The sequence below is a fragment of the Heterodontus francisci genome, chromosome 13 (assembly GCF_036365525.1).
Source record: "Heterodontus francisci isolate sHetFra1 chromosome 13, sHetFra1.hap1, whole genome shotgun sequence".
NCBI classification, from domain to species: Eukaryota; Metazoa; Chordata; class Chondrichthyes; order Heterodontiformes; family Heterodontidae; genus Heterodontus; species Heterodontus francisci.
The window spans coordinates 46,356,574-46,377,381 of record NC_090383.1 but is presented as its reverse complement, the minus strand read 5'-3'; the positions used below and the strand labels follow the sequence as shown (position 1 = coordinate 46,377,381).

The window sequence follows — 20,808 nt, the reverse complement described above, 5'->3', positions numbered from 1 at the left end:
CTGACAGATGGACATCTAACTGGATTCTCCGCATTGCTACATCAAGTGTGCAGGCAGACATTGACTCCTTGTGCAAGCAAAAACAATGCCAGGTATCTCACTAAATCAGGAGAAATGTGTATTAAATCAGACTGTGTTTTGCTGGTATTAGATTGGCTATACACTTTATATACAAATTAATTGCCCGCATGTCCACGGCTGAGTCAATAATTTTGTCAAATGTCCATGGTGCAACTTATTGGTGCCTACGCCTGGTTAGGAATAGCTGCCTGTCCATACGAGACACCTGAGCACAATCTGGTAATTTAAATGCTAGCACCCATCCAAAGGTCCCCAACTTGAGCTTTGTCAACATTTTGTATAATTTATTAAAGTCCACGATATGTTCTTCCCTGGAATAACTGTCCATTTCATGAAAGTTATGAAATTCTGACCAGGGTTTATAAGCATTTCTCTTTATCCACTTATCTTTCTTTTAGATTTCATCCAGGAATTCTATGAATGACAAAACCTTCATCATTATCCAACCAAGTGGCATCCAGCTCAGAATAGACCTTTTTCTGATTTTACTTTGTGCAGGAGGTGACAGTGCCAAGGCTAAGCCTTGTTTTCTCATTGGTAGGGACATAACCCAAGCCCATGTATCCAACCTCATTCTTTCATTGGTCATATGGTTCAGAATCCAAGATCAGAGGGGCGGCACAGTGGTGCAGTGGTTAGCACCGCAGCCTCACAGCTCCAGGGACCTGCGTTCGATTCTGGGTACTGCCTGTGCGGAGTTTGCAAGTTCTCCCTGTGACCGCATGGGTTTTCGCCGGGTGCTCTGGTTTCCTCCCACAGCCAAAGACTTGCAGGTTGATAGGTAAATTGGCCATTGTAAATTGCCCCTAGTGTCGGTAGGTGATAGGGAATATGGGATTACTGTAGGGTTAGTATAAATGGGTGGTTGTTGGTCGGCACAGACTCGGTGGGGCGAAGGGCCTGTTTCAGTGCTGTATTTCTAAATAAATAGTCATACCCCAACAATTTAAACTTGCTTTCTGCCATTTTCCATGATGGCAGCTAGGATTTTAGTTTTTATGTCCAAAAACAAAATCATACTTTCCACCTTCACCTTTATGCAACCATTCTCTGCTACTATATGAGCACTTGTGTAGTTAGTCAGTGAAGGATAAAACACCGGAGCCTAGTCTTTATACACTGACAAGTTCTTATTCAGAGACACACATTACATAGCGTGCAACTCCAACCAACAACCCCTCTTTAAGCCTGCATATATATGAGACACGTGTTGGCAAAGTCCTAGCTAGGATACTTCTTAATCACCTCACACCAATTACAGAGGAGGTCCTTCTAGGGTCCCAGTGCAGCTTCCGACCCCCCGCCAGAGGAACAACCAACTCAGTGGCGCAGTGGTCAGCACCGCAGCCTCACAGCTCCAGCGACCCGGGTTCAATTCTGGGTACTGCCTGTGTGGAGTTTGCAAGTTCTCCCTGTGTCTGCGTGGGTTTTCTCTGGGTGCTCCAGTTTCCTCCCACAAGCCAAAAGACTTGCAGGTTTGTAGGTAAATTGGCCATTGTAAATTGCCCCTAGTATAGGTAGGTGGTAGGGAAATATAGGGACAGGTGGGGATGTGGTAGGAATATGGGATTAGTGTAGGATTAGTATATATGGGTGGTTGATGGTCGGCACAGACTCGGTGAGCCGAAGGGCCTGTTTCAGTGCTGTATCTCTAAACTAAACTAAACTAAATGATCTTCACAGCATGCCAACTCCAGGAAAGGTGCAGAGACCAGATCATCCCTTTGTACATGGCTTTCTTCAATCCCACAAAAAGTCTTCAACTCGGTGAATCAAACTGCCCTTGGGAAGGTGCTACAGCAATATGGATGCCCAACCATGCTCACAACATCCATCTCCTACATGACAATATGCAAACAACAGTACTAAGCAATGGCTCTTTACAGACCCCTTACAGGTGTCAAACAGAAGTGCAGCAACACTGTAGCTTACTGCTGACAGGTTCCCCCCTAGTGTGGTAATAACTTACCGCAGTGATGGTAAATTCTTCAACCTCAACCAGCTGAAGGCCAAAACCAAGACAACAACCACTTCTGTAACAGAACTACAGTATGCTGACAATGCACAAGTTAGTGCTCACTCTGAAGAAGAACTACAACAGAAAGTTGGTGTATTCACTGAAGCCTAGGAGAGCATGGGACTTGCCTTGAACAAAAGGAAGACCAAAGTCCTCTGCCAATAATCAAATCCTACACTTTCAATTGAAATTCATGTTGAAGTTTTGCAAAATGTCCCTCACTTCCTATATCTTGTAATCTATTTAACCCAAAATGCTGACATTGATGAAAAGGTACACTGCCAAATCCAATGTGCTAGCTCAGCCTATGATAAATTATGTACTCTAGTTTTCAAGAATTGCGATATCAGACCCGACACTAAACTCAAAGTCTATTGGGTAGTGGTTCTCCCCACGTTTCTCTATGGTGCTGAAACTTGGACACCTATCAAGACCCTAGAACATCAACACTGTCATAGAAGGATCCTGAAAATCAAGTGGGAGGCCAAAAGTGCAAACAGGAGTGTCCTCCAAGACACAGATATGCCAAATACAAAGGCCATGATAATCTCACATCAGCTGAGATGGACGGGACATGTCGTCAGAAAGTCTGACTCAAGGCTATCTAAACAGCTGATCAACTCAGAGCTACGCCAGGGTAGTCCGTTCACACTGGCGCCAAAGGAAATTTTTCAATACTATCTCAAAGCCTCCATGAAGGTCTGCTCCATTATCAACACATGGGGAGCGGATGACCAATCACAACCAAAACAATGATCCATCATAAAAAAACGGTGTCAAGACCTTTCAATCAACAAGAGCCCCCACTGAGAGAGAATGACAAGAGAGGCAGAGAGACGGCAACCGCTGAAACCAACAATCTTCCACCACCTCTACCAGTCGACAACCAATATCCTCATTTTGGGAGACTGCAAGGCTAAACTGGAGCTCATAAGCTATCTGCAAACCCACAACCAACAGTGACATCTCACTTCCACCCAGCCATGCGCAACGAAGAGTCATGCTCAACGAGGGATTGCTGATGATGGTATGAGAACAGGTGTGTCCCCAATTAATGCCCACCAGCCGAATACAATTAAACACCCAATTGACACAAAATTATCAAATGAGGCTAGTTTTGAGAGGAAGGGAGACGGAGCGGCTTTGTGAGGGAAGTTCCGAGCATAGGCCCTAGGCAGCTGAAGGCATAGCTGCCAAAGGTGGAGTGATTAAGGTCGGGTTGCACAAGAAGCCCGAATCGGAGGAAAGCAGAGATCTTGGGAGCATCGTAGGTGGTTAGAGAGAAGGAGGGATGAGGCCATGGAAGCATTTGAAGACAAAGATGAGAATTTTAAAATTGAGGCATTGTGGGACCGGGAGCGAATGTAGGTCAGTGAGCACAGGAGTGATGGGTGAGAAGGACTTGGTGTGAGTTAGGATACAGGCAGCAGAGTTTTAAATATGTTCAGGTATATGAAAGGTGGAAGATGGGAAGCCAGCAAGAAAGCACTGGAATAGTCAAGTCCAGAGTTAACGACTCTACATCTCCTCTACATTGGGGAGACCAAACCCAGATTGGGTGACCACTTTGTGATATACCTCCGCTCAGTCTGAAAGCATGACCCCAAGCTTCCGGTTGCTTGCCATTTCAACACACCCCCCTGCTCTCATGCTCACACAGCTGTCCTGGGCTTGCTGCAGTGTTCCAGTGAACATCAGCGCAAGCTCGAGGAACAACATCTCATTTACCGATTTAGGCGTGCTACAGCCTGCTGGACTGAACATTGAGTTCAATCATTTCAGAGCATGATGGGCCCCCCTTTTTATTTATAGTTAATTTTTCTTTTTTCTTACCTTGTGACTCCCACTTTTTTTTTTTTTTTATCATTTTTGTGCTTTGGGCCAGGGCTGTTCATTTTTCTGTCCATTAACACCCTCTCTGCACCAATGCTTTGTCTTTCAGCACACCATTAACATACCATTTGCCTTTGCTCCATGACCTTCTTGTCAGTTATTGTCAGTGACCCTGTCCTCTCAACACCTTCCCTTTCATTATCTCTTGCCCCACCCCTGCTTTATTTTCTTAAAACCTATTATATTTCTAACCTTTGCCAGTTCTAGTGAAAGGTCACTGACCTGAAACATTAACTCTGCTTCTCTCTCAACAGATGCTGTCAGACCTGCTGAGTATTTCCAGCATTTTCTTGTTTTTATTTCAGATTTCCAGCATCTGCAGTATTTTGTTATTATTACACTAGAGCTAACAATGACATGGATGAGGGTTTCAGCAGCAGGTGAACAGAGGCAGGGATGGAGACAACAGGAAGCAGGTGAGCTTAGTGAAAGAGCGGTATGCACCACAATATACATAGATCTGACATTTTCCTGATTGCTCACTGAAGTTATTTCATGAAGTTGTGGAAACGTTCAGGGCCATAAATCTCCAAATTAAAAAAAAATTTCTAAAAACATCCATTTTAATATTAAGAGCCAAATTCACTTGAAGCCAATCCAATCAAATAATAAACTGGACTCCACCTTCCATTGTTAAGGTGCCTTAGATAAGTAAGAAAAGAAGAAATACAACTACACCTCGGATCTCCAATTACTATCAACTAGCAAACATCTTTTCTCATTGTTGGGTTGAATAAATTTGAGGATTTAGTTTGTTGTTGACATTATTAATTGCTAGCTTGGCTTAGATGGTAGAATTCTGGTCTCCAAGTCAGGAGGTTATGGGCCTCATCCCCATTCAAGCACACAATCAGGGACTGAGGGATATTAGTCTCGTCAGAGGTGCCATCGTTCAAATGAGTTGCGAACTGAGTTTCTGACTGAATGCAAGAGATTCCACAGCTCTATATGAAGAAACAAATGGCATTGTCCTACTCAATATTCCTCCCTTAACCAACAGCATTAAAAAAAATAAGCACTCATTCATGTGATTTGTGGGATCTTGCTGTGTGCAGATTGACTGGTGTGCTTGCCAATATAATTTACTGGTCATGAAGCACTTTAGGCATGTCCTAAGGATGTGATTCGGCACTACATCAATGCAAGTTCTTCCTTAATATAATTTTTGGAGTTGTATGGATATAAGCATTTACCCAAATCAGTGACCTGTATATCATAAGCTATCATTGGTATGAGCACAGACTAAATAAATGAGCTTCAATTGCTGAAGAATAACAATTGAATATTATTCAAATATAGAAAAGCAAACATTGGATATGTCACAGCAGCTCTAATGAAATAGCGCCTAATTGATTAATTTTGCGTCTAGAATGTATTCTTTAGTAAACGGGTGATTTTCTTCTCTTGTTTTTCTGCTATTAACTATTAATGGATCAGCAGAACATGCAACGTACCTGCTGCACTTTTGGGTCTGTACACTGGATGACTTACTCCAATTTGACCTTCTGCAGTCACCATCACAAAATACACTTCCCCGGGCTCTGGAACATATGGCTTACATCAGTTAATTGTCAAAACTTCAGGAAGTTAATAATCTGATCGGAAAACCACATTATTTCAATTAGAATATTAATAAAACTTAAAGATCTGAGGAATTTGAATACATATAGCTGGTTTCTCTACATCACATTACAAAAATGCCAGTGGCCCACTTACCTACATCCTCTAATATAGAAGACTGTTTGTCTTTTTCCACTTTGATGAACTTGAGATTTTCCAGAGTTTTACCATAGCTAATGGTGTAGTGATCCACTGATCTCTTAGATACATCTTCCACTGGATCCCAGAGGACTTTCAGTCCCTTTTCATGAGGCAGGACCTTTACATTCTTCAGCTTCAAGGTGGAACCAACTGTAAATATAGGAAATCGACAACTTCTGTCAGCTTTTACAGAGTACAATTCATAACTCCTTGACAAAAATGATTTTGAATTGCTGTCTGTTTGAGAATTCTATATTTTCCTACATCTATAATGGGCCTAAATTTGTTAAACATGTTACAAGTGTTCCCATTTTTTTTGTTAAATTTTGACAATGTGTGTTTTAAAACTGAAAAGAATCCCATAGATGCTGAAACTTTTTTTTTTAAAAAGTCACCAGAAGATTTGGACTGAGTTTGAACTGTAAACAGTTACTGGAAGGCACCTGTTTTCAAATAACCCAGCAGGGGTTGATTTTGACTTGAGGAGATGTTTACTAAGAAGTGACAAGCCAAGATTTATAGTGGTCAGGAGGCTTGCTTTCTGTAAAGTTTTAGTTTCAATTTGAACTGTTAAAAAGGACAGTTGATGTTTTTTGCCTGCCAGAAGGAGGAACAACTCAGTTCTCTCTCTCTTGAAAGAAACCCTGTATTTCCAATGAGGCAATTACCTATTTCCTCCTGTATTTAAAGAAACCCTGCATATATGAAGGAACCTTTGTATCAAATGTGCAGGAACTGCAACTTTGGTGCTGCATTCCTACTGTAAACCCTATTTGGAGCCATTGTGGCTGCATTTCTTGGAAAGCCTACCCAAATTGATCATCCTTGCCTGGAAAAAACTGTTCTCGGAAGATCCCATTGAACAGCCATCAACGCGCATCTGGGACGCCTAACCAAAATAAAGGACATCTTTCCATACCTTTTTTTCAGCCGAAGTATCTTATTATTCCTTCCATTTCTTTGCAACAACTTTAAACAAAACTGCTGTGTATGTACGCGTGTGTGAGGGCTAGGATAAGGGGTTTTAATATTTCAATTTATTGGTTAGGCTTGATTTATAATAAGTTTGTTGTTTACTAAAGAAACCTGGTTGATGTGTTTTTTTCTGGGAAAAGGAGAATATATGATTGACTGTAGCGGTAAGTGGGGACATTCAAATACACGATGTGACCTGGGGAGATGTGGGACTAGAACAAACAGTGCACTCCTCCCACCTCAAGTCATAACATATAATTGGGGGCTCATCAGGATAAACCCAATGCCGATGAGGTTCAATTGTAAGTGCGGTAATAAGAATCGAAAAAGGAAAATAAAAAAACAAGGTTTCTTGTGTAATAAAGTATACACCACCCGACTGTCTCTAACAGTTGCTGCAACTTTTCTGGGGAAGGAGGATGTATCCCTGAGTAATGAGATACTTAACTAAGGTTAGGCTGATAGCATTTGCAGCGCAATTGGGGTTAGAGTTAAAACCAGGAGCTAAGAAAGCAAAGATAATTGAAGTAATAGCACAACATCTGGAACTGGAAGAAGAAAGCAAACCAGAGAATTGTGCAGTCGAATTAGCTAAAATTCAGTTACAGATGAAGCAGGAAGAAAAAAAATGGAAAAACATAAGCTTGACAAGGAAAAAGAAAAAGCAACAGAAATGGAAAAACTTAAGCTTCAGCAGGAAAATTAATTGAAAAACTTGAGTTTGAAAAAGAATTGACAATGAAAAAACTTGAATTTGAGGAAAGGAAAGGGAAAGGAATTCAAATTAAAACAGATAGAACTAAGACAAAAGAGTGGCCTTGACGCCAGTGAAGATTCTGGTGAGGAAGAATCTGACTCCAGCCCAGGACCCAACTAAAAGCTGTTTAAATTTATACAAGCTCTTCCTAAGTTTGAGGAAAGGGATGTAGAGGCATTTTTCATTTATTTTGAAAAGATAGCCAAATAAATTAAATGGCCAAAGGAAAACTGGACACTGCTTATGCAAAGCAGATTGACGGGCAGAGCTCGAGGTTTATGCCATGCTTTCTGAGAAGGCTTCTGCAGATTATGAGATGGCAAAAAAGGCTCTTCTCACTGGGTTTGAGTTAGTTCCTGAAGCTCAGCAACAGAAATTTCGGAACCTGCAGAGATTGTCTAGGCAGACTTATATGGAATTTGAGAGGGTGATGCAAATTAATTTTGATCATTGGATGGCACTAAAGATGGAAGCCACTTATGAGAACCTTAGTGAACTAATTCTCCTGGAAGAATTTAAAAATTCACTCCTTCTGTTAGTAAGAACCCATGTAGAGAACCAGAAGGTTTCAACGGCAAGACAGGCAGTGGAAATTGCTGATGATTACGAGCTTGTGTATAAGCCCCAAACCCTTTGTCCGTCACCCCACAAATTCGAGGAGGATAGAAGGTGGGAGGGTGAAAGGATGGCAAGTAGTCGGGCACAAGAAGGGACAGCTGGGAATGCCCCGGGATCTCCTCCTGAGGCCAGAAAGAAAGGTGCTGAGGGTGGAAGTGAGGTCTGCAAGCCTAAATGTTACCATGGTCACAAGGTGGACATCTTCGTGCAGAATTCTAGAAGTTGCGGGGTAAATCCATGGGATTTATTTGGGTACACAAAGCCAATGGAGTGAAAGGGGCCCTGACCAACAGTATGACAGATCAGGCTGTAGTTATGACTGCAGCTGTAAGGCCAAGTACAAAAACCACCGTGAGTATAGGGCTTGTGAATAAGATACCAGAGAGTTATAGGGAATTCTTGTCAAAGGAAAAAGTAACTCCTTATCCCTCAAGTGAGGCAGGCAAACCTATAGTTATACATAGGTATACAGGAGCTACCCAAACTGTTTTGCTGGGGGAAGGCATAACATTTCTAGAGAGCGCACTGAATGCTAATGTTTTAGAGAATGGTATTGGTGGGGAGTATATACCCATACCTTTGTATTGGGTGCACCTAGAGTGCGACCTAATGTCTGTCTGGAATGGTAGCTGTAGGAGTTGTCCATAGTTTGCCGGTAGACAGAGTTGACCTACACCTGGGAAATGATTTGGCTGCAGCAAAAGTAGTAGCTTCTCCAGCAGTCACAGAGAAACCAAGTGAAGTTCAAGAGACAGAACAGTTACAGGGAAAAGGTTCCAGGAATTCTTCGTTCTTGTGTAGTAACCCCAGCAATGGCTAAACAAGTTCCATTGTCAGAGGTAAAATTGACACCACAGACAGGAAGCCAAATATCTGAAACTTTGGCAATTTGAATAATCCAAATGATATGTTCAGTAAGTCTTCTCTGATCACGGCTCAGCAAGCCGATCCAGAGTTAAATAAAGTGGCACAATCAGCTCTAACAGAAGCAGAGGCAAAAGGAGTTCCAGAATGCTATTATATTAAAGATGGGATCACAGACCTGCGAACGAAGATTGGACGGTTGTTCGTCAGATAGTGGTACCGCCAAAGTATTGCCGGGAACTATTAAGGTTAACGCATGAAATTCCTACAGTGGGACATGTGGGGATCCAGAAGCGCAAAGCACGTAAAAGTCAACATTTTTACTGGCCAGGTCTTTCCAAGGACGTGGTGCAGTTACATAAAACATGCCATACATGCCAGATTGTGGGAAAATCGCAACCTGCCATAAAACCGGCACCTCTAATTCCCATACCAGTTTTTGGGGAACCATTTAGTAGGGTGTTGGTAGACTGTGTAGGACCTTTATCGAAAGTAAAAGTGGGACACCAATATACACTCACTATCATGGATATGGCTGCTCGATTCCCAGAGGCCATTCCCTTGAGGACAATTTCTGCTAAGGTAGTGGTAGAGAAGTTAGCCCAATTCATCACTAGATATGAATTACCGATGGAGATTCAGTTGGATCATGGTTCCAATTTTATGTACAGAATTTTTCAGGAAGTTATGGATAATTTGGGTATAACACAGTTAAAGTCTTCCGCATACCACCCACAGACACCGGGACCATCTGTAGAAAGGTACCATCAGAGGCTCAAAACAATGATCAGGGAATACTCTCATGAATATCTCCATGATTGGCATAAAGAGCTAGACTTTCTTTTGTTTGCCACGAGGGATGCACCTAATGAGTCTACCGGTTTTAGTCCTTTTGAATTAGTTTATGGACATGAGATAAGAGGTCCTCTAAAACTAATCAAAGAAAGATTTTTTAGAACAGAGGGACGAATCTTCTGTACTGGATTATATATCCATGTTCCGGGAATGGGTCACGAGAGATTGCAAAGTGGCTTAGGAACACCTGAAAGCTTCCCAAACAACTATGAAGAAATGGGCCAACAAGCATGCTTAAGAACCAAGCATTTCAACCACGGGATGAGGTGTTAATATTACGACCTTTGCAGGGTGAACCATTAAAAGCACAGTTCAGTGGTCCATATAAAGTGGTCAGGCAAATTGGTAAGGTAAATTATTTGATTGACACCCCAGATCACCGGAAAAAGAATTGGCTGTGTCATATCAATACGTTAAAACCATATTAACGCCAGGAGGAGAATAAGGAAGCACAGTATGTCAGGTAATAGGGACAATGAAAAATGAAAGGGATAGTGAGGAAGAGGCAAAAGGAGGTTTGGACAATTCTCAAATTGAACTTCCTATTATCCGATTAGATAATACTGAATTGCTAGGGAGATTGGACACTATGCTTTCATAATTAGATACAGAACGAGAAGTACTAACAAGGCTACTCACAGCATTTAAGAGAGTCTGTAGGGATAAGCCAGGATGTACAACCTTAACCACACATGATGTGGGTGTAGGGGAATCCTTTCCTATATAACGACATCCTTACCACTTAAGTCCAAAGAAACAGGCCCATTTAAAAGCAGAAATCCAATACATGCTGTAAAACCACCCAACAGAACACAGTGAAGGCAACTGGAGTTCACCAGCAGTATTAGTGCCTAAACCTGACGGTTCAACTAGACTTTGCATAGACTACAGAAAAGTTAATGCTGTAACAAAGGCAGACTCCTACCCAATCTCTCATTTGGAAGACTGTATCGACAGAGTAGGCTGTGTCATGTTTCTTACAAAAATAAATTTGTTAAAGGGATACTGGCAAGTTCCTTTAAAACTCTGAGCTAAGGAAATATCAGCTTTTGTCACACTGGGCTGTTTTTTGCAGTGCCAAGTGATACCATACAGGCTCGGGGGTCCCCAGTAACTTTTCAGAGACTAGTGAACCCAGTGGTAGCCAGTATTCCTAGCTGTTTTAGTTTAGTTTAGAGATACAGCACTGAAACAGGCCCTATGGCCCACCGAGTCTGTGCCGACCATCAACCACCCATTTACACTAATCCTACACTAATTTTTTTTTTTTTTTTTGCTATTTCAAGATGGCTCCTGGGCTGGAAGCTCCCTAGGAAGCTCCCTTGCTGTTCAACTCTATCCATGGCCATCTGCTCCCATCCCTAACGTTTTCTCCCCCAATCTACCCTCTTAAACTGTTTAAATTCCCCTGGCTCTTTAAATCAGTTCATTTTAGCCCTATCTAAAAGTTAACAGTTAGTTTAGTGTATGTTACCTGGGCCCACTGCCCTCCCCCAGCCACACCTGCTCTTTGTTTTCTCAATGAAATTGATCCGGATGAAACTGACGAGAACAGCTGCCGATACTTTAATCTCCGATCCTGCTGTCTTCACAGTCCAGAGTGTCTGCAGCCACGGCATGCGGTAAGTCCATTGAGGTGAAGAAGGAGCTGCGGGACCCGAGAGAAGTCCTGTGAAAAGGTGCCCCGAACACCCAAAACATCCACGAGCGGCCCCACCGGCCGCAACTTCAAAGCGCCCGCGGGAGATGGCTCGGAGAGCATCTGCAGCGCACTGTCGGCAATGCTGCATGCCTTTATTTAAACCACTGCAAAAAAAAAACCCTTAGCAAATGTAATCACCTCTAAGTCTGCCAAATGATGCTTCACCTCCCGAAGGACGTAGATGAGCTTTCCGGACGTCGATGGTGGGCACTGAGGAAATGGCTTATTACCTGCACCAGATTCCACCCCCCCTCCCCCCCCCTTTACCCCCCTTCCACCCCCGTCCCCTTCCCTGCTCCACCCTCTCAGCTCACCCCCTCACAACCCCGTCCCAGCCCGCCCCCCCCCGCACCATCTTCACCCCGCACCCCCTTCCCCTGCACCCCCCCCACCCCCTCCCTCTACCCCTCCCCCTTGCATCCCCTCCTCCCACCGGCACCATCCTACACCTGTGTAGGCGCCCCAACAACCCCACTGCCTTGTGGGCGTCTCGGGAGAGACCAAGGCTAAGGGAGTAAACCCTAACAGAAAATCCGGAGCGGAACCCCGTAGGCGGTCATGTGTCACCTTTGGCATGTTTCCGGCAGTTCCTGCAGCCATACTGGTGCCAAACGTCGTGTCCTGCACTCCTTTGGACCCCACCAGAAAGGCCGAGAGGGGGGTTTTGACGACTGGGCAACTCTCAACCTCCATAAATTTGCCCAGGCATGCGCCATGGAGAGGTCACTCCATAGTTGCCTCACAGCGACTGAAACAACACGGAAGGCAGCAGTTACGGGTTATAAGTCCAGATAAATTGGCGTAGAAACTGGGCGCCACGGGTTGCCTTTGTCGGTGGGAGAGGTCATTGCACCTCACTGGACAGCTACCGCCCGCCTCAAACCGGGCAGCCCCCGGTCAATAAGGTTCTGTCCCGCCACAGTCTGCCTGCTTCAATGGGTGCTTGGAGCTCAGGGTCATTGCCCGAAAGGTGGACTGATACACCGCACCAAACAACATGAAAAAAGGAAAGAAGGTACCAGCCCTTCGCTTTGCAAGCTGGAACGTCAGAACTATGTGTCCTGGCCTGTCGGAAGACCTTACACAAATCAACGATTCTCGGAAGACCGCCATCATTAACAACGAGCTCAGTAGACTCAATGTGGACATTGCAGCACTTCAGGAGACTCGCCTCCCCGCGAGTGGCTCTCTAGCAGAGCAAGACTACACCTTCTTCTGGCAGGGCAGGGATCCTGAAGAACCGAGACAGCATGGAGTGGGCTTCGCCATCAGAAACTCCTTGCTCAGCATGATAGAGCCTCCCTCAAATGGCTCGGAACGCATACTGTCCATCCGACTGCTCACCACCTCTGGTCCAGTACACCTACTCAGCATCTATGCTCCAACACTCTGTTCCGCACCTGAAGCTAAAGACCAGTTCTATGAACAACTCCATAACATCATTAGCAGCATCCCCAACACCGAACACCTATTCCTGCTGGGGGACTTTAATGCCAGGGTTGGGGCCGACCATGACTCATGGCCCTCCTGCCTTGGGCGCTATGGCGTTGGAAGGATGAATGAGAACGGGCAGAGACTGCTTGAGTTGTGTACCTATCATAACCTCTGCATCACCAACTCGTTCTTTCACACTAAACCCTGTCACCAGGTTTCATGGAGGCACCCAAGATCACGTCGTTGGCACCAGCTAGACCTCATTGTCACAAGGCGAGCCGCCTTAAACAGTGTTCAAATCACACGCAGCTTCCACAGTGCGGACTGCGACACCGACCACTCCCTGGTGTGCAGCAAGGTTAGACTCAGACCAAAGAAGTTGCATCATTCCAAGCAGAAGGGCCACCCGCGCATCAACACGAGCAGAATTTCTCACCCACAGCTGTTACAAAAATTTCTAAATTCACTTGTAACAGCCCTTCAAAACACTCCCACAGGGGATGCTGAGACCAAGTGGGCCCACATCAGAGACGCCATCTATGAGTCAGCTTTGACCACCTACGGCAAAAGTGCGAAGAGAAATGCAGACTGGTTTCAATCTCATAATGAAGAGCTGGAACCTGTCATAGCCGCTAAGCGCATTGCACTTTTGAACTACAAGAAAGCCCCCAGCGATTTAACATCCGCCGCACTTAAAGCAGCCAGAAGTACTGCACAAAGAACAGCTAGGCGTTGCGCAAACGACTACTGGCAACACCTATGCAGCCATATTCAGCTGGCCTCAGACACCGGAAACATCAGAGGAATGTATGATGGCATGAAGAGAGCTCTTGGGCCAACCATCAAAAAGATCACCCCCCTCAAATCTAAATCGGGGGACATAATCACTGACCAACGCAAACAGATGGACCGCTGGGTTGAGCACTACCTAGAACTGTACTCCAGGGAGAATGCTGTCACTGAGACTGCCCTCAATGCAGCCCAGCCTCTACCAGTCATGGATGAGCTGGACATACAGCCAACCAAATCGGAACTCAGTGATGCCATTGATTCCCTAGCCAGCGGAAAAGCCCCTGGGAAGGACAGCATTACCCCTGAAATAATCAAGAGTGCCAAGCCTGCTATACTCTCAGCACTACATGAACTGCTATGCCTGTGCTGGGACGAGGGAGCAGTACCCCAGGACATGCGCGATGCCAACATCATCACCCTCTATAAAAACAAAGGTGACCGCGGTGACTGCAACAACTACCGTGGAATCTCCCTGCTCAGCATAGTGGGGAAAGTCTTTGCTCGAGTCGCTCTGAACAGGCTCCAGAAGCTGGCCGAGCGCGTCTACCCTGAGGCACAGTGTGGCTTTCGTGCAGAGAGATCGACTATTGACATGCTGTTCTCCCTTCGTCAGATACAGGAGAAATGCCGTGAACAACAGATGCCCCTCTACATTGCTTTCATTGATCTCACCAAAGCCTTTGACCTCGTCAGCAGACGTGGTCTCTTCAGATTACTAGAAAAGATCGGATGTCCACCAAAGCTACTAAGTATCATCACCTCATTCCATGACAATATGAAAGGCACAATTCAACATGGTGGCTCCTCATCAGAGCCCTTTCCTATCCTGAGTGGTGTGAAACAGGGCTGTGTTCTCGCACCCACACTTTTTGGGATTTTCTTCTCCCTGCTGCTTTCACATGCGTTCAAATCCTCTGAAGAAGGAATTTTCCTCCACACAAGATCAGGGGGCAGGTTGTTCAACCTTGCCCGTCTAAGAGCGAAGTCCAAAGTACGGAAAGTCCTCATCAGAGAACTCCTCTTTGCTGACGATGCTGCTTTAACATCTCACACTGAAGAATGCCTGCAGAGTCTCATCGACAGGTTTGCGTCTGCCTGCAATGAATTTGGCCTAACCATCAGCCTCAAGAAAACGAACATCATGGGGCAGGATGTCAGAAATGCTCCATCCATCAATATTGGCGACCACGCTCTGGAAGTGGTTCAAGAGTTCACCTACCTAGGCTCAACTATCACCAGTAACCTGTCTCTAGATGCAGAAATCAACAAGCGCATGGGTAAGGCTTCCACTGCTATGTTCAGACTGGCCAAGAGAGTGTGGGAAAATGGCGCACTGACACGGAACACAAAAGTCCGAGTGTATCAGGCCTGTGTCCTCAGTACCTTGCTCTACGGCAGCGAGGCCTGGACAACGTATGCCAGCCAAGAGCGACGTCTCAATTCATTCCATCTTCGCTGCCTTCGGAGAATACTTGGCATCAGGTGGCAGGACTATATCTCCAACACAGAAGTCCTTGAAGCGGCCAACATCCCCAGCTTATACACACTACTGAGTCAGCGGCGCTTGAGATGGCTTGGCCATGTGAGCCGCATGGAAGATGGCAGGATCCCCAAAGACACATTGTACAGCGAGCTCGCCACTGGTATCAGACCCACCGGCCATCCATGTCTCCGTTATAAAGACGTCTGCAAACGCGACATGAAATCGTGTGACATTGATCACAAGTCGTGGGAGTCAGTTGCCAGCATTCGCCAGAGCTGGCGGGCAGCCATAAAGACAGGGCTAAATTGTGGCGAGTCGAAGAGACTTAGTAGTTGGCAGGAAAAAAGACAGAGGCGCAAGGGGAGAGCCAACTGTGCAACAGCCCCAACAAACAAATTTCTCTGCAGCACCTGTGGAAGAGCCTGTCACTCCAGAATTGGCCTTTATAGCCACTCCAGGCGCTGCTTCACAAACCACTGACCACCTCCAGGCGCGTATCCATTGTCTCTCGAGATAAGGAGGCCCAAAAGAAAGAACACTAATTCCATATTCCTACCACATCCCCACCTGTCCCTATATTTCCCTATCACCTACCTATACTGGGGGCAATTGCTAATGGCCAATTTACCTATCAACCTGCAAGTCTTTGGCATGTGGGAGGAAACCGGAGCACCCAGAGGAAACCCACGCAGACACAGGGAGAACTTGCAAACTCCACACAGGCAGTACCCAGAATTGAACCCAGGTCGCTGGACCTGTGAGGCTGCGCCACTGTGCCGCCCTGTGCAGTTTACCTTGGTGATGTATTGGTCTACAGTGACACTTGGAAGGAACACTTAGAACAACTGGGGGGCTCTGTTTGGAAGGTTACATTCGGCTGATGTGATGACAAACTTTGTGGAAAAATTTAAAAACCAGAATGCCAGGCTCTTATCCATTGTGAGCAAAAATAATTTTATTGAGTATTTAACTTTGTTGACTCGAGTTCAAAGATGGTACAAAGCAAAATTGTATCAACTACAGGGAAAGAGTGAATGGGGATGAGTGCGAAAAAATGTCTTTTAAAATGTTTTCAACTTTGTTTTATACATTGTAATGAAACACATTTAAAAATGGCGTTTCATTTCTCCAAGGACAGAGGTGTTACGAGGGTTTCCAATTTTGAGAATTTGTGTTTTAAAACTGAAACGGATTCCATAGATACTGGACCTTTAGGTAATTATTTTTTTTTTAAATATCACCAGAAGTTTTGGACTAAGTTCGAACTGTGAACAGTTACTGGAAGGCACCTGTTTTCAAATAACCCAGCAGGGGTCAATTTTGACTTGGGGAGACATTTACTAATAAGTGACAAGCCATGATTTATGCTTTCTGGAAAGTTTTAGTTTCAATTTGAACTGTTAAAAAGGACAGTTGGTGTTTTTGCCAGCCAGAAGGAGGAACAGCTCAGTTCTCCCTCTCTTGAAAGAAACCCTGTATTTCCAATGTGGCAGTTTCTGATTTCCTCCTGTATTTGAACAAAACCCTGCATATTTGAAGGAACCTTTGCATGAAGTGTGCAGGAACTGAAACTTTGGTGCTGCATTCCTGCTTTAAGACACATTGGAGCCACTGTAGCTGCATCTCTTGGAAAGCCTACCCAAACTGATCATCAACATTGCCTGGAAAGAACTGGAAGATTCCATTGACAGCTGTCGATAGACATCTGGGATGCCTAACCAAAACAAAGGACATCTTTCCAAACTTCCTTTTTGGCCCAAGTGTTTTTTTTAAATTATTTCTTCTATTTCTTTGTAACAGCTGTAAATAAAAATCCCTTTTATTTTTCCTGGTTAACCAGTGTGTATGTGGGAGAGGACTAGGATAAATAAGCAATTTTAACATTTCAATTTGTATGTTTTGCTTCGTCATTGGCTAAGACTTGGTTTATAATAAACTAATAATTTTGTTGTTTATGAAAGAAACCTGGTTGATGTGTTTTGTTCTGGGGAAAAAAGTGTATATGACTATATTAGTAAGTGAAAAAATTTAAATATACGTTGTGACCTGTGGAGATGTAGGACTAAAATAAATAATGCTCTTCTCCCGCTTCAGTCGTAACAAACGCTAGAACCCAGTAATGTCAGATCTACAGCATACACCATGATTGCAGTGCAGAAATTCCAGGAAATTGTGGCGTGACTGACTTATGCCATTACTTACATTACACCATAATTTTTGGGGACTTTTGTGCTGCTGTACAGGGACACTCGCCAAAAAGTCTAACAGCTTATTATCATGGCGCCATCCCATTAAAAATCAATGACAAGATTCGGTTTGCTGAATTAATACCACAAACACGTAAGCCATTACAGAATGGTGCTTGATAAAAACATAAGAAAAATCAAAAATATTTTGGTTAAGAACTGCAGACGCTTGACAATGTCAGTAAACGTATAACTGAACTAACTGCTCATACTCAGTGATCTACTGAATTGTATTAACTGCTTAAAAGTCGCACTGTCCCACTAATGCAGAGCATCACACTTGTTCAAATAAAGCAGTGTGCCATTAATGCATTGTCAAAAACTGTCCCAATAACGGTGTGCCATTGTATCATTAATATAGCGTGCCTGTGTGCTCAATTAACTTATCCTGATACTAAAAAATATTTTGCTGTACTTTATACAGTGTATGAGCTTCTCAGTTTTGATGGTTTCAATTTGTACAAAGTTGCATGTGTACATAAAGTGACAGACATGACAGTAAGTTTAGAGATAGAACGGATTTTAAATATTTGTTTTCTGTTCACAGAAAGCAGAGATACAAACAAAGAACAAAGATCTTGCTACCATTTTCATTACCAAAAGTTAAAGGACAATTTTTACTTGGTGATAGAGTATGGAATTTTCGAAATACTACGTCCAGTTGGTCACACACATGTAATCAATTAACTTTTTCGTATGTTTTGGGAATCCTGAGAATTTGCCAAGTGTTATATAAATGCAAGTTCTTTCTTCCTTTCCTAATGCTAGTAGCTTAGCTATGACATCAGTTATGGTAAGTCAGAAGTTAGACTGTTGCAAGACGAGATGGATATTACCACTGAAAGGATTTGGAAAAAAGTTTGTAAACTATTTGTTTACAGAGTGCAATGAAGATATCTTGATTGCTTCCTGGAAAAATAGTGCCTTTCCTAACCACTCCAGGTAGATGTATAAAGATATGAAGGTATATGCACAAAATAAATCTGTCCCCATCATATAGGCAGGCAGTAAAGGGTAGAAATGGAGCCGAAGCTTTATACAGTCACAAGCTTTAATTTATAGAGATACACATTGTGCACCTCCAATCCAACAATCACAGCTTCAGCCTGCTTCTAGAGTCAGAGTCATTATGGCATGGAAGGAAATCACTCAGCCCATTGAGTCCATGCCAGCTCTCTGTAGAGCAATCCAGTCAATCCCATTCCCCCGCTCCAATCCCGCAGCCCTGCAAGTTTATTTCCCTCAAATGCCTATCCAATTTCCTACTGAAATCATTGATTGCCTCCACTTCCACCACCTTCATCCTCAGCAAATTCCAGGAGCACAACTGAATCCTCACCACCGAAATACAGTTACATAGCATCAATAAGTACACATTAAAAGCAAATGTTCCACCGTACTGTCAAGTGACCATGGTCAACATATGAGGCAAGAGAGTATAAAACTGAAGGAAACGGATGACACAAATGCCAAGATATGTGGTATCCAGTGGGTTGGATGGACTGCCAAAAGGCATTTGATATAGTGCCACATAAAAGGCTGGTCGGAAAAGTTAAAGCCCATGGAATAAAAGGGGCAGTAGCAACATGGATACAAAGCTGGCAAAATGGCAAGAAACAGAGTAATGGTGAACAGTTGTTTTTCAAACTGGAGGAAGGACAGTGGGAAGCCCCAGGAGTAAGTATTAGGACCACTGCTTTTCTTGATCTATATTAATGACAGACTTGGGTGTGCAAGGAACAACTTCAAAATTTGCAGATGACACAAAACGTGGAAGTATAGTGAACTGTGAGGAGGATAGTGATAGACTTCAAGAGGACATGGATCAGTGGAATGGCCGGAAACATGGCAGATGAAATTTAATGCAGAAAAGTGTGAAGTGATGCCTTTTGGTAGGAAGGCTGAGGAGAGCCAATATAAATTAAAGGGTACAATTAGAAAGGGGGTTCAAGAGCAAAAGGACCTGGGAGTACACATGCAAAAATCATGGAAAGTGGTGGAGTACATTGAGAAAGTGCTTAATAAGGCATAGGGGAACCTGTGCTTTATAAATAAGGGCACAGAATACAAAAATAAGGAAGTTATGGTGAAGCCTTATAAAACACTGGTTCAGCCTCAACTGGATTATGATGTCCAATTCTGGGCACCACACTTTAGGAAGGAAGTGAAGGTGTAACAGAGGGTGCAGAAAAGTCTTGAAAGAATGGTTACAGGAATGAGACACCTCAGTTACGTGGATAGATTGTAGAAGCTAGGGCTGGTTTTCTTCGAGAGGAGAAGGTTGACAGAAGATTTGATAGAGTCGTTCAAAGCCTTGAGGGGTCTGGACACAGTAGATAAGAAGAAATTGTTCCCATTGGCGGAAGGGTCGAGAAGCAAAGGACACCAATTTAAGGTGATTGGCAAAAGAACCAAAGGCAACATGAGGAAAAACATGTTTTATGCAGTGTGTGGTTAGGGTCTGGAATGTACTCCCTGAAAGCATGGTGGAAGCAGATTCAATGGTGGCTTTCAAAAAGGGAATTGGATAATTATCTGAAGAGAAAAAATTTGGAGAGCTACGGGGTAAGGGCAGGGGAGTGGGGTGAGCTGAGTTGCTCTTGCAGAGAGCTGGCATGGACATAATAGGCCGAATGGTCTCCTTCTGTGCTGTAACCATTCTATGATTCTATGACGAGGAGAAATATAGAAAACAACAGAGACACAAAGAAAATATTAAGAATTGTAATGAGAAATATAAAAAATGTGCAAGTAATATCAAGGCTAATAAGTTTTCATAAATGTTATAAAAGTTACAGTGGAGAAGGGAGATGTGGGCTCAAAATGTCAGACATAGATGATACTGAAATAAAGGCAATGGCAGATTTATTAAAAGGAGTACTTTGTATCTCTTTTCACTGTTGAGTAAGAGGATAAAATACCAGTGATAGAAGGGAAACTAAATATAAATCAGGAGAGAAACTTATTGGATTGAATACAAGTAACAAAATAGTAAGGGAGAAAATGATGGGATTTAGAATAGATATTTCTCCAGGATCCCAGGGTATTAAAGGTATTAAATGGGGAAATTGCAGAAGAATTTGTTATAAGCTTTCAAAGATCACTTGATTTGGGAATTTTGCAGTTAGTTCAGAAAATTGATATTGGCACTCCATTTTTTTAAGATGAGAAGGAAACCAGTTTTATCAACTGAGGGCAAGCTACTAGAATCTGGCATTAGGGATAGGGTGACAGCGGACTTGAATAAACATGAACTGATCAGAGAGAGCCAGCATAGCTTTGTTAATGACATGTCATTTCTGAGTAATCTAATTGAATAAGGAGATAAGG

General features: G+C 43.6%; 1 protein-coding gene across 1 annotated transcript in view; it reads right to left on the bottom strand.

The window, feature by feature from the left end:
* Positions 1 to 20,808, bottom strand: part of fndc1 (fibronectin type III domain containing 1) — a 316,339-nt gene that overhangs the window by 234,479 nt on the left and 61,052 nt on the right. Inside the window, exons 2-3 of the mRNA XM_068044773.1 lie at positions 5,708 to 5,902; positions 5,446 to 5,532 (exon numbers count right to left, since the gene is read on the bottom strand). Coding sequence (XP_067900874.1) covers positions 5,446 to 5,532; positions 5,708 to 5,902 — 282 coding nt within the window. The remainder of the gene's footprint in view (positions 1 to 5,445; positions 5,533 to 5,707; positions 5,903 to 20,808) is intronic.